We start from the raw sequence: 15,063 nt of genomic DNA on the forward strand, positions 1-15,063 counted from the left end.
AAAAGAAAATGGCTACAGCTTTATTCGAAGTTTTGAAGCTTCGAGTCGCTTCCGGAATTCTTCCGGCTATGTTTTTTTTACCGGAAGTACTATTCGTTCAGCCGCTGTTTTGCCCTAAAAGAGAAAGTGAGAAAAAGTGCCGTGTGAATTAATTTTTTCTGAGAGAAGTTTTTTGATCTTGCGCTGCGTTTAGTGAATGACTTTTTGATTTTGAAAAGTAGTCTTTGACTGAATGGCACAATTGGATAATCGTTTTTAGCCGTTTTTTCGTCTAAATGGCCCAGTTTTTTGCTAGTAATTTTGTTTTTTGATGAGTAATTTTTATTCAATTCTATATTGAAACGTAAACGTCGAAAATTGATACAACAGTGTTTTGCAGAGCCTAAAAATGCGTTTCAAGTTCCAAATTTATACTTATTTTGTGATTTTTTGGTTAATTTTTGGCTTTTTTCCTATTAAATTCTTCATTTCTGGATCTTTCAGCCGTCTTTTTGTCAAAAATCAGTTAATATGGCAACTTTCCTGTGATAATTCACATCACAGGAAAGTTGCCATAACTCAACGCCTCTTTCTACCTCGATGAAATTTTGTCTTATAAAATTGTACTCATGCTGATCCGATTTTGGTAGTTTTTTTGAATTTTTGGCAGTTTTTTGTCTGCATTTTTGTGTTAATTACTACAAATAGTCTTTTTGTGGAACATGAGGGACTTTTGTTTTGTTTCTATAAAACTTCAATCATTTTTTAGCGTTAAGTTTTTGGGAAACAGTTAAAAAAAGTTAGAAACAGATAAAAGAAACAGATAAATCGTTGTCTTTATGTCTCGAATGCTGACCAATGAAGTTTATTCGTTTTTCTTGATATTCAGATTGATTTTTAGTTTTCAAACATCAAGAATTAGTCTTTGTTACGGTGTTACTTATATTGTGTCAGGCCATATTCTTCACATTCTAGTTTGTATCATTCTAGAATTGTCCTGGCACCTACATTTATATTGGTTATATTGCTTTTTAACATGAGGGACATTAAATTTATTTCAATGAAAAACCACTCAATTTTTAGCGTTAAGTTTCTGAAAAACAGTTAAATTTTTTTTCATAAATGCGGTCTTGAAAATTTTTTGACCATTTTTTTGCGAAATGTTTCAATTTTTCGTATGTTTGAATTCTGCTTTTTCTTTTATGCTCTGTTCAGGAGGATGGATCGTTGTCTCGGATAAGTTGTTGTCTTTTCTTTGTCTCAAATGCTGAACAATGAAATGTATTCGTTTTTCTTGATTTTTTAAATTTAATTTTTAACTTTCAAAAATCAATAACTAGTCTTTGTTACGGTGGTCCTTACATTGTTAATTTTTGGCTTTTTTTCTATTAATTTCTCCATTTCTGTATCTTTCAGCCGACTTTTTGTCAACAATCAGTTAATATGGCAACTTTTTTGTGATAATTCATATACTCAACGCCTCTTTTTACCTCGATGAAATTTTGTCTTATAAAATTGTACTCATGCTAATCCGATGTTGGGAGTTTTTTTTGAATTTTTGGCAGTTTTTTGTCTGTTTTCTTTGTTTTAATTACTAGAAATATTCTTTTTGTGGAACATGAGGGACTTTAATTTTGTTTCAATAAAAAACCAATCATTTTTTAGCGTTAAGTTTCTGAGAAACAGTTTTTTCATAAATGCGGTCTTGAAAATTTTTTGACAATTTTTTTGCGAAATGTTTGAGTTTTTCGTATTTTGAATTCTGCTTTTTCTTTTATGCTCTGTTCAGGAGGATGGATCGTTGTCTCGGATAACTCATTGTCTTTTCTTTTTCTCAAATGCTGAACAATGAAACGTTTTCGTTTTTCTTGATTTTTTAAATTTGATTTTTAACTTTCAAAAATCAAGAATTAGTCTTTGTTACGGTGGTCCTTACCTTGTGTCCACATTCTTCACCTTCTATTGTTTTTTATCATTTCAGCTCTGCGCCCGAAACTACCTTTATACTGATTATATTTATCAGTTGTTGAAAAATTAAATGATTTCAGCTTTTTCTTAGACTTTTGTCATTTCTTTGGTTTGCAATTGATTTCACACAACATAAGGCACAACTCCGAGTTTGCTAGAAATCATTTTCTAAAGTTTTCGCTGCTTTCCGGCCTTGGTATGGTTTTCGAACGATTTTTTGCCTTTGAATATTCTGTTGCTTATTCCTTTTCTATGATGATTTCAATTTTTGATTAAGTATGAAATCATGTTGTCTAGCATATATACAACAAAGAAGAAGTAGGTGTTCTTTTTCTCCTAATTTCAGTGGTTAGCTATCTAATTGTAGTGGTTTTCTGATTCTTAATTTGAGCATTTTTTGTTTTATTTGAAAAATTTGATTTAGTTTCTAAGATTATTATCTGCCGTTTGCTTTCGCAATCTCTTTTGAGATTAGAATCATGAATTATTTGAGGGCAATTGGTAGCAATGTCAGCCTTTCAGCCTATCAGATTTTCGACTATCCGTTTTTTTGTACTTTACAAGAACTCTTACGTTACCAAACGTATTCAATAAAATTTTGTTCCTCTTTGTGACAGCGGAAGAAATTTCACCAATGTTTAGATCAGTCCTGGAGGGGTAACGAGTTAATGATTTAATACAAAAGGAATTGACTTCAGCTACGATTACGGTTTTTTGTTAAGTTTTGACGATTCGAGTCGCTTCCGTAATTCTTCCGGCTATGTTGTTTATTTTGTAGCAGAAAGCAAGTTTGTTCATGACTTGAATTCTGACTTCTTTCTGTTCGAGCATTTACCTCTGTTTTTGATTGTTGATTTCTGATTTTGAACATTGGACTTTAACAGTAGCTTCGTTTGTAATGTATAGTAATTAGGAACTGCTGGTAATGTTCAAGGTGAAGAGGTCATTTTGAGATTTTTTGTTCCTATATAAGTCACCCCTAATTATCTAAACTATGCCACACCACCCCACACCACCACTTATCAACCCCCCCAACCCACCTACCCCCCAACTACCCCAGCTCTACCCACCTCTTCAACCTATCTACCCACTCACCCCACCTAGCCCCCCCCCCCCTCCCGGACCTAAAAAATTGTCGGCATTCTTAAAACGCTTTAATGTGGTTTGTGGGGCTACCTTTGTTTTTTTTTCTCTTATCTGTTTTGATGTTCTGATTTCGGTAAGGTTAGGTTAGAGATTATAATGCATGACGATTTGAGTCGTTTCCGGTGTTCTCTCGGCTATGTTTTTTTATGCAAATTTTTCGCTAGAGAATTTTGCGCTTTTCTTCTAGAACATTCTTTGACTTCTCAAGTGACTTTTTCACCCTTCGTTCATCATTTTTAGTGCGGGTGGCCATGGATCCGGAGGTCAGTGGTTCGAATCCCAGTTGGGTCGAGGTTTTCTGCACCCATAACGAAAAATTGATCTACTAAAGACCGTGAATTAAATTGCTTCGCCTGTCGTTCAAGCGCAATTCTTCCGACATTTGTCGGTTTATGTTTAGATCTTCAAAACTTGCGCGCTCTTCCAACAGGTGCATGCCAACACACTAGATGCGTTCAACAGCTTTCTGGTAGCCCCGATTGTAGTTAACTTAACTGTTTTGCAGTCTTTTGAATTGTTTTGTTCTGAACTCTACAAACAATTTATTATTATTCCCACATCTTTTGAAAAAAATGGGAGAACTTTATGCCAGCCCCACTTTTTTGTTCACACACTTTCACTTGTTTTGAGGGCACCCCATACCAAAGCGAGAAGCTTCGAGAAATTTTTAAAATGATTAAATAGAAATTTAGTAGCATTTCATGTCGATTTTCCTTAAATTTTTGACAAAGTTTGTCAAAATTTTTGATCCTTTCGATGATTAGACACAAGTTTGTTTTTTCAATGCATTACAGACCAGTCATTACATTGCCTTACTAAAATGGTCTTTGTATACAGCTGAAGAACGCCAAACTTTTGCAGTTGCATTATCTCGTAATGTAAATGATTTTCAACAACTTAAAGCCAGGCAGTTTTATATAACGATATAAATGTGCGCTTTCAACCTCTTTTCAAGTCTCAGGGGTAACTCTGTCATTTTATTTCTAAAGATTTCTAAACTATAGTGTTTTTATTTAATCTGTTTTGTTTTTTGTCTCCATTATTTAATTTTTGTTGCATAATTTGTTGACCTCAAACAACTTTTGAAAATAAACGCGCTAGGTAATCAGATACCTGGTTTTTTTTTGCATTCTGCTTCAAAACTTTTTGCGCTCTGTTTTTTCACCAAGAACAAGAACATCGTTTTCGTTTGAGCTAATTTGTAGTTTTCTCAACATTTCGTCTTCTAAATGCTAGTTTTATTCACTGTTGATTTAAAATTGTTTTAAAACAGACAAATTGTTTTAATTCAGAGAAAAAATGAAAGAAGAGAGAAAATTTATTTGTCAGATTGTAAATTTGCACCCACTGGAAATAATCACACAAATAATATGAAATCATTTTGCTGCAGTGCGTATTAATGAAGCAATTGTGAAACAAAAAATCTTATGGCTGCAAATAGGATGCTTTGAAACTTCACTGTTTTCAGGGCGAGGTACAAAACTTGTAACTAGTTTTTTTTTCTTATTTTCCTGGTTTCAGGATTGGTTTAGGTTCATCAAGATAAAATACGTTTATTGGGGTACTAAATTTGTTAAATTTTTGCAGTCATATTCGCTAGTGTCTTTTCATGTTGGTATTATAGCATCACACTTTCATTGGAATTTTTAAAAAATTAGTTGCAACTAAAAAAAACTTCGGTAAGGGAAGTTTACTGAAGCATTTTGGTTTAGATCAAGTATTCTCATTTCACATCATTTTTCCAACATTAGTTAAAACAGTTGTCATGTCAACTTTATCTTTTCCCATATCGTAAAATGAAGGGTGTTAAGTTTTCAAATGGGAACATTGTGTGCGGAAACACGCTAGCCTTCTTGTTTTGATATAGAAGAGAATGGAGCAGTTTGCATTTAAGCTTGCAGCATATTGTGCCAAGTCGAGGGTTTCGTCGAATTTTTTATAAGAAATTTGCTGACAACCGCTGAAAAAAAATTTTCAGCGGATAAATCTTGCATAATAATCCGCTTATTCTACTGAATTTGTAGCGTCTTTCTTTTTAAAATTTCAGCACTTTTCAGCCTATTAAGCGGATAATTATGTCAAATTTATGCGCTGAAAAAAAACATCATCGGCTGTCAGCGCATTTCGTACATAATTTTCGGTAATTTGTTTCAGCACCTATCTTACACAATTTCAGCACTCATCTTACTCATTTTGAACGCCCTCCTTCAAGAATTTGGAAATTTTTTTGATATTTTTTCCGCTTCTGTACGTACAGAAGCAGCACCGGGGCAAGAGTTAACAGCATGCAAAATAGCAGTGCAACTTTAAAGCTGTTGGAAATCTGCCAAATGAATAGGAACTTTGTAAACTTTTAAGATAAAGCAGTTATCGCAGCTGGAGTATATAGCCAAAAAACTTGATTGAATGAAGCCAGATAGCTTAAGTATAATTGTCTTCCCTCCGTTATATAAGATGAAAGTGTTACGTTTTTCAGTGTTCTGTTTTTCAAAAATATGAAGTATCATTAAAAAAGCAACGCAGATTTTTGATTGATTAATGGCTCTAGAAAAATGCAAGAGATGAAGAACCCTACATGCTGACTAGGTCATGAGCAATCATGAGCAATAAAATGGCACGTAAAATTATGTAAGAAAGGCACTGATCCGCTGAATTTGAAAATTCCACAAGTGCTGAAAATTGTTAAGAAAGGTGCTGAGAAGCTGCTGAAGGTTTGCAAGAGAAGTGTTGAAATTATGTAAGAATGGCGCTGAATCTGCTGAATTCGACATTTTCACAAGTGCTGAAAATATGCAACAAATCTTACATAATTTTCGCACATTCAGCGGAGTTCTTAGAATAATATCCGCTTACAGCTGCTGACCTCTGGGTATCTCCATAAACTATGTTGGATAGAGTAGGAGCTTACTTGTGAGTAACCGTTCCTGAGAGCCCACTCGATTGGGTTCAACCCCTCTTTCTCCCCCTTCCGAGTGAGGGATGCTTTTCCCAGGTGGACTAGCACCCTAGCACACTCGTGGTAGCCTTGCTGGAATGCCGTCATCAGAGCAGTCATTCCTGCAAGCAAAGTTTAGAACAAAGTTTGAATGATCACAAACTGTTCTGTCTTAACGTCAGAGAAAATGTCTTCATGTTTTTTTTAGATAAAATTGCAATATGCAGAACAACTGCATCTTCGGGATACCAAATCTAAAAGACATAAACGTATAAAATAACAGCACAAACAACATAAAACATCTAAGAAAAAAAAATTACGAAAGTTGAAACGACTATGAAAATTTAAGTTTAAACAAATATAATGACTTCTCAGTCGAAATTTGTAGCTGTGAAGATTTGGTGTCAAAATGCAAAGCTGTGCTCATATCTTTAGAAGTAATTTATAGGTCTGAAATAATAGAAATAGTGACGGGATTATCTGCCCATTTTTAAGAGCGACAGGTTTGAGCCGTTTTCTCCAGCTGATTTGGGGATTCCAAACAAAACTTATCCTGTCCAGACTTCATAGGTCTCACGAAATTGTCTCCGTTCTCTATGCAAGCGAATATCTGTTTCGAATCCTTCTCTTGTCCATTTTAGTTACCATATTTTTAGGCCAGAGTTTCCTCGTGATAATAGATTATCATAGTTTGAGAAATTGACCTGTATTCTGGCTATTTATCACAGGACACGATAAAATATCGTTTTTATACCTTCTCCGTCCTCGTGGTCGACGTCGAGTCCCAGTCTCCTGTAGCACTTGACCAGGATCTCGGTTCCAATGTCATTGCCCACTCTGCAGCACATAATCAGAGGAGTACACCCCAGGTTGTCGGGTACATTCGGGTCCACCCCACGCTTGACTGGAAATAAGAGAAGCCAGTGACCAAAACACCAGAGTATATTGCATTAATGCAAATGAGTTTTTGTTATTGTTAAGTCTAATCTTTCTGACGGGCAATTTTTCCCCTGTGACGCAGTAAACGCTTGAATTTTAATAATGCCGCCCATTGGGCAAAAATTTTCAAGCTTCATAGCAGTAGGAAATTTTTAAAAACTGCTTTACATTTTTGGAACAGTGAAGAATTTGTTCATGAAATGATAAATTTATTAGCCGCTCAGCTTTGTTTCCTGACTAACATTTTTGAGGTTGCCAGATTTTATGCATTTGATGCTAATTCGAACGTAAGAAACGTCTAATCTAAATAATGATATGACTCATTAATTCCAAATAATTGTTCCCTCTAATTGACCTGACTGTCTTTGTAACCAACTGTCTTTGAATAAATCAAAAATTAGTTTCTTACAGCTGAAGTCAAAATATTTACTAAGTATTTTGACGAGTTCGTTAGCCCTGGACTGGCATGCATAGTAGAGTGCAGTCTTTCCTTCCGCATCCTGGATGTCAGTGTATCCCCCCTTGTCAACTATCATCTCCACCATTTTTGTCCGGGTTCTGATCTCAGGAATGGAAACCACAGCTGTGATCAAAGCTGTGCGACCCTGTGAATCCTGAAACAATTTCAAAGATATTCTGCCAAGTTTTGGAGAAATAACGCCTCATGGGGTGTGTACAAAACATAACGAAGTAAACAGTACCTGTCAATTCAGATCAACATGATGCAAGAACTTTAAAAAAGACTCGAGAGATACGCTATTATTTAGGCAGTGATTATATATATATATATATATATATATATATATATATATATATATATATATAGTATATATATATGTATATATATATATATATATATATATATATATATATATATATATATATAATGCTAATATATATATATATATATATAATATATATATATATATATATACGCTAATATATATTTATGTCAATGAATGGTGAAAGATCATCGCTTTGATAAGCGTTATTAAAAGCCTCTGATATGGGTTTCTGTGAAACTAAGATTATTTTGTTTAGCTATACAATAAATTTGAATCTTTAGTTTTTATGGTATCATATCCGTTTCTCCTACATTTGTCTGCTGAATTAATTTTGAGACCTGTGTTTGAACCTGAATGTACTCAATAGAGTATCTCTTTTTTAATTCGAAAGTTCAGGTATAGAAAAACCGAAGTGGAACAGAAAGTTCCAAACATTCAAAACAGTCAACTACAGTTTTCACAAGTAAACTGTTCCTGACTGAATTTAGATGCCTAAAAATGTGGACCAGAAAACATAATTTACACAAAATTGAGCTACAGCTGAGCTATTTAAATAAGCAAATTGAGCTATTTAAACAAGCATCTAAGGTCTCCAATATACGTTATGCGCATGCCTTTTTTAAACTTTTTTTTAATGCGCATGCCTTTTTCATCTAATTTAAATTACAGATTTCTTTGCAACCAAATGAAGGACAATTTATAGGCACCACAATACAATGATTGAATGCCAGCTTTCTGAAAAGGACATTTTAGCTGAAAAAATATTCTTTGCAGAATCAGTGATTATGAAAAACTCCAATGTTTACTGTTTAAAAAAAAATCTTAGCTGTCTCCAGCACTCTTGCAGCCAGCTAAATTTCATTGAAGCTATATTGGCTATAAACGTAGCTCTCAACGAGTAGCTCTCAAGCCACTGGTGGCGTCCGATTTTATTTCAGCCTGGAAAAAATAAGTTCAATACACCGTAAGGCTAATTTATTAATTCTAATTTTTTTTCATTTAGTAGAACTTAGAAAAAAAAACCATTTTTCACTTCGCTTAAAATTATTTTAAAACATGATAGAACAGATGTACTGAAACCTTAGTTGAGACTACATATATCCGGTATTCTGTTGAAAATTGCCGCGAAATCTTTCCAAACCGTAACAGTTGAAAACATCAGTGAACATAAGAAACTAACGCCGGACCGATGGCCTTTAAATGACTAGCGGCGACTCATTCCTACTATCCTAATCCGCTATCCAGGTGACGATAGATTGATAGATTACTAAAAGGACTTAAATTGAATAACGAAATAAATTCTTGTGCTTTTCTATCTGATTTTTAGTAGTAAACAATTGAGATCAGTTACTAAAACTAAGAATAAGAGAGCGCTGTAGATCTGAAGCAGAACAAGAGAAGTAGAGCTGGAGAAAGTTACTCGAAAACTCAAAACAAATAAAGTTTTTACCAGTAAACCTTTGACGATTGAATTCAGCTGCCTAAAAAAAGTGTACGAGAAAATAAAATTACTCAAAATTGAGCTAAAGCTGAGCTATTCAAATAGGTAAGTTGAACTATTTAAACAAGTACCTCAACTCTCCTTTATACGTAAGAGAAAATGCAAAATAAGAGCCGTTTATATACAATAGTCTTAGGTAAATACTCCAAAGTATCCTTCAAAAAAACGGAATAAGAATCCTAAACACTTTGTATCTTAAGTGAACTCTATACTACTGATGAACGGCTTTAATTTTGAATCTACCCAGGCCGATTAAACCACTTGTCGGTTTGAAAGATTTGGATGTTTGCACTTCCTTAAAAATTGAGTTACTTTTGCGAAATCATTTCTTTCCAAATCTCATATCGATCTAATCAGTTTTTCAGAGATAGACTTAAAAGTCAAGATTGATTCGCAGATGTTTGGAATAAATGTTTAAAAACCAATCACGACTACAGTATTTCATTCATTCTTGATTTAGGTCAAACGCAATTTTTAAAATATATCGAAATTCAGTTTTCTTTTTTATCGGGCAAAGATCAAATAGGATCATGAAATCGATTGAGTTTTAAAAAGAATAAGACGCGAGGAGCCTTCAAAATGGCTGTAAAGATTAAAAGTTATGCAGAGAGTTTCCATGGAGACACTTGACCTATGCTAATGTACGCACGCGCATGTTCTGTCTGAATCTCTGGATCAACATTCTTGTTAATCATACAAAAAACGAAAATCATTTCTTATGAGACATAAACAATTTCTTAGCATGATCTTGCAGTAATTTGTAAGGATCATATTTATCATATGTATGATTAGTAAGAACAATATATGCTCTTTCTATTGTTGCTAAGTTTCACGAATTGTTATTTAGATTGTTATTTTTCAAAAAAACTTCCTGGCCGTTCTTTGACCAAATGATTTTTTTTTAACTGGCTGACTACATTATATAGAGGCGAAGATATTTTGGCATAGTAAATTTTTATTAATGAGAACTTAATGTTTTGTACTTGTTATTTGATCCCAAAAAGTGTTTCGACAAATTTCATGTAAATGCCAGTTTTGAGCTTAGTATGCTTGCTACGTTTCTATAAAACCATGCATGACTTAATATAATTATCAAGAATCAAATATGACTTACTAATGTGTTCAATTCCCATAGAATGATATTAAAATTTACAGACAGTTAAGGCCTAACCTTCTCTATCCTGCTAACATTTAAGTCGACCAATAGCGCAGACAGTAACACGAGATCTGAGTGACGTCACACAAGTACGTTGAAAATTCGGTGAATAAAAATAATTCGCCGACAAAATTTGTTTCGCTTCACCAAAATTTAAGTTTTGGACTTTATGGCGCGATTCTTAGTAACAACAGTTTTTGCACTGGAAAAAATACTATCCAGCCAAAACTGCTGAAATCTGATTTTCTGTTTTGTGTTTTATTATCAGAGCTCAAAATGTAAAACATTTGAATGACGAAAAATTGTTAATCCGGTTTTATTGGTTGTTGGCATTTTTAATTTAAACCCCGTCTTTCAATTTAAACCCCCTCATTTTGCATGAACTCATGAGCAGTTTTATCTGAGAAGATTTCATAATCAATTTACTGAACATAACCATTTACTGACTTAACCAGATTGGCTAAGTTCTCAAGATCTATTTTTAACACAACAACCTTCTTCATTTTCAAATTTCTATTTCTCTCGATGTGAAGAGATATCTGCAGCCGCAGTCTGTAAAACACGCCTATAGCCGATTTCAACTGATAAAATTGTCTGAGTGAAGCAACAGCCCACTAAGTCGTGTATCAGTTGGCCGCCCTTGTAGAGCTCCATTATTATACATGTTGTCACGAAAAAAATGTGAAAGTGATCGATATTTAACACAAAAAAATACTTTTAAAATTTTAGTTCATGAATTGTACAAAACATTTTTTGTTTCAGCAGTGTGACTTGGAAGAAAACAACAGGAAGAAAATTTTATAATGTGATTCGTTAAGAAATTTGTTGATGTTTATTACTTTATTTTGTTTGAATGATTTGAAGTATTTTTTGTTTCAAGTATATTTAACCGTATGGTTATAATTCTGATTTAATTATTGCAAAAAAAAAGACTTTTATATTGCTAATTTACTTGCTTCCAAACATTTACGTAGTGACATGAGTTTTGACCAAAGTGACTACTTTTTGTCCATAAGAAAAACAATCCACGGTTTCTTTTATCATTTGAAATCTATTTCTGTTCATATAATTCGAAAAACTTCATTGTTTTGTCACGAAATTCTGAATCATTAAAGAGTTCAAGTTACGATCTATTGTACTTTCTTGGCCGTTCTCTTTAATGAAATGCCATATCAAAATAAAATAAATATAGACAGTATTATTCACATTCTCAAGTTGAATATGCTAAATATTTAAGAACAATGTGACGTCACTAGACTGAATGTTGCCTATACAACAGATTTTGAATGGATAAAATTGCAAAATCACATTTGCCGAATAGTGTTGTAGATAAAGAAGATATAATAGGTCGTAGGCTTTTGTAAAATCATGCTATCAAGTTATTCCTGTTTCTTTTTCCATGGCAAAAATGTTGATTGTGAATATGACCATTCAAAAGAAAATCATAAATTTAAGGTATGCTTGGTTGGGGAACTCATGGTTGAAATCATTTCTAAATTCAGTCGATTCTCAGAAAGTTTTGCGATCCGCCTTGTGCCCACAAATCACCATGGTGCCCACGCAATTGAGTATTTGCCTTTTGTTTGTTCCCAGAAACCCTCACAATCGGGTCTTCAATGCAAGTTGAAACCCTCACAATCGGGTCTTTATTGCGGTCGTTGCAATACAAGAATCGGTAATGTACGTGCGCACATAAATTGCCATTCCAGTTAATAGTAATATTTACATCTGAGTGTAAAACTGCAATTTCAAACTATAGCCATTGATATGTACTCGAAAAAAGATTTATTTGATATTTGTTAATTAAAACAGCAGCCTGACAGTTAAAAGATATCGATAAATATAAATGAAGAACAAATATTTTGAAAACATCTGATTATAGTTATCAAGGTGATCAAAATATAATCAAAGTTGGCGATAAGTTACCCCAATCTCATTTGAATCAGACTATTTCGTCGCGGGTAATCATTTTGTGTACATTCACAAAATTTCACAAAAAGGTCAGCCAATCACGGAGAAAACACAGATTTTAGGTAGGAAAGCTAACTGCAAAGTAGTCACTACTCAAAAAGACGATCGGTGATATTTTGTAGAGCTAATTTGGACAGTCTTGAGGCTAAGGCGATAAAACATTTTTTGTTATTATTGTAGGTCAGTAATAGCAACAGCCTTTTGAGAGATGTTTGATAACTTATTTTTCGTAACAGCAGTAGTAGATTTTTTTTCTGAGAACATCAAAATGAATAGGAAATAAAATGGATGAAGAAATCTTTTTGATTCGACTAATATTAACTTTCTTCTCAAAAAATAAGTTATTTCCAGAAAATGTGGATTTTTAATCAACATCAGCAACGACAATAAAATAACTCCAATTTAAAAAAAAATTAATTGCGAAAAATTTTTTTAAAAAAATTAAATTGCGAAGATGTTTTGGTTGACGTTTCTCCCGATTAACTAGTTAATCGGGAGAAAACTCAACCAAAACATTTTCGCGATTTAATTTTTTAAAAAAATTGGAGTTGTTTAATTGTCAACAATTTCTGCCTTTCAAAACAACAGTTTCTGGTGTTGATTAAAAATCCATATTTTTCGAAATAATTTATTTTTTGAGAAATTTAATTTTAATCGAATCAAAAAGATTTCATCCATTTTATTTCCTATTCATTTTGTTGTTCTCAGGTAAAACTCTACTTCATTTCAAACAATTTGACGCATATTGGATGTATTTGACATTGCTGCAATGTGTTGCAGGTTGCATCAAATTACCGCAATGAAAAACACAAGTAAACAAAACGTTTCTAATTTAGTTATCAGAACTGCAAAACGGTACAAAAGTAAAAAAAAAAGCGCCGCTGCCAATCTGCTTCGTATCGTCATAAAATAAAAACTATTGTTTTCACTCAAAGTCCAATAAATTAAAAATTAGATTGTTGATTGGAGAAATTTAATTTAGTGTTATATGTGATCATTTTTTCTAGGATAAGCATTGTCATATAGTTGATTTTCACTCTTAAATATTTCCTGGATAAGCAAATTAAACTTAATTTTTGCTTTGATATTTATTTTGATTCAACTGAAGTGTTTCGTGTATATATATATATATATATATATATATATATATATATATATATATATATATATATATGTTATTAGAAAACGTACCTTTGAAAATGTTTTTTGACTTTTTAATCAAAAAACTCAGCTATGGCTTTGTGTAGTTTCTGGAAATAAATTCAAAGGTGGTTCTTCTTTCAATGAAAAATTATTCAAATGAAATATTGCTATTCTTGAATTAAAACTAATTGAAAGTTCCCAAAAAAACTGTCCAGAGAACAAGAAAAACTGCCAGTGTCAACCATTTAAAGCAAAGTCGACTCGAAATTAGAGTTTAACTGATCTAATTTTGATCATTATTCGATCGAGAAACCCCAAGAACTTTTACAGTTAGTTAGGCTTTCAAGGGTTTTTAAGGATGCCATTTGTGTAATTCTGATCAAAAGGTTTCCATCAGCCAAATTTAGTTGTAACAAAAAACAGGAATTTAAAATGCTCCTTCCCAGTTTTTCATTCCTTTTGAGATCTAAAAATACCGGTAAAAATAAAACCAAATCCTAATAATTTCTTGTCGAACGGTTAGCCAAGGGAAAAGGCAGGTTAGCGACAACTTTTATCAAAGAACTATTAAAATCTATCGGAAGAGCATTTATTGGTATTTAATACCTATTGGAAGGATTTGCCAAATTACCGTTGAAGCTGACAGCTGTTTTGGCACTAAAATTTATTGATAAAATATCACCTTCTAACCGCAAAAAAAGCAAAAAGTTTTTTGACATTTTTACCAAATTATGATTTAAATTGCAAAATTTAAATCATAATTTTTTCTCCAGACAAAACAATAATAAAATGATGTGGTCTTGATGAATTGAGTTTGGAAGATTGTAGATCTTAAAACACAATGAAAAAGCTCCAAACTAAAATTGTGCTAGTTCCTTTAAGCGTACTCTACAAATTTTTGGTTCGGGAAACTTGATTGCAAAACAATTTTTTAAAAATTATAATATTTATTTATATCTTTTAAAAATTAATACATTCTTATCGTTATTCAAATTGTACGTTTTTCTTGGATTTTGTACATCTGGTTAACAGCAAGACGATCTAAACCATTCAAAATTTGTATCGCATTTCTGCACTTTCAGAAATGTGTTGTGTTCAATGTTAAGTCTCATTTTATTTTTAGGAAACTTAACACCGAAACTGCCCATTTCTATAGACATTTGGACTGCAAATGCTCAATTTAAAATTTAATTCAAATTAGAAATTATCAAATCTGCTCAATATTTTTTGATTAATTCTAGCAGCTAAACATTAACAATTTTTGAAAGAAAAATTCCCACCAATGAGAATAGTTAAAGAAAATTTTCACAGACAAACATAGAACATTTGTTAAGCAGATTGAAGTAAAAAGTATCGCAAATTAAGATTTTTCGTTTTGTTGCCAATGTTGTTTGTTTTTTTAATGTTTCATAACAACATTCGGTACTGCACCATATAAATACAAAATTCATTCATTTTGTCAGCAAAGTGCGTATTAGTATTTTTTGTGGGTGCCGTTGCACCATTGCTCAGAATACGGCGTCAAAATGAGTTTTTCTCC

General features: G+C 32.6%; 1 protein-coding gene across 2 annotated transcripts in view; it reads right to left on the bottom strand.

Moving 5' to 3' along the window:
• Positions 1 to 15,063, bottom strand: part of LOC142338488 (ankyrin repeat domain-containing protein 63-like) — a 112,036-nt gene that overhangs the window by 2,634 nt on the left and 94,339 nt on the right. For both annotated transcript variants that reach the window (XM_075388264.1, XM_075388263.1), the window contains exons 3-5: positions 7,398 to 7,581; positions 6,783 to 6,932; positions 6,002 to 6,150 (exon numbers count right to left, since the gene is read on the bottom strand). In XM_075388264.1, coding sequence (XP_075244379.1) covers positions 6,002 to 6,150; positions 6,783 to 6,932; positions 7,398 to 7,581 — 483 coding nt within the window. The remainder of the gene's footprint in view (positions 1 to 6,001; positions 6,151 to 6,782; positions 6,933 to 7,397; positions 7,582 to 15,063) is intronic.

Source organism: Convolutriloba macropyga, chromosome 4 (assembly GCF_964194025.1).
Source record: "Convolutriloba macropyga chromosome 4, txConMacr16.3, whole genome shotgun sequence".
NCBI lineage: Eukaryota > Metazoa > Xenacoelomorpha > Acoela > Convolutidae > Convolutriloba > Convolutriloba macropyga.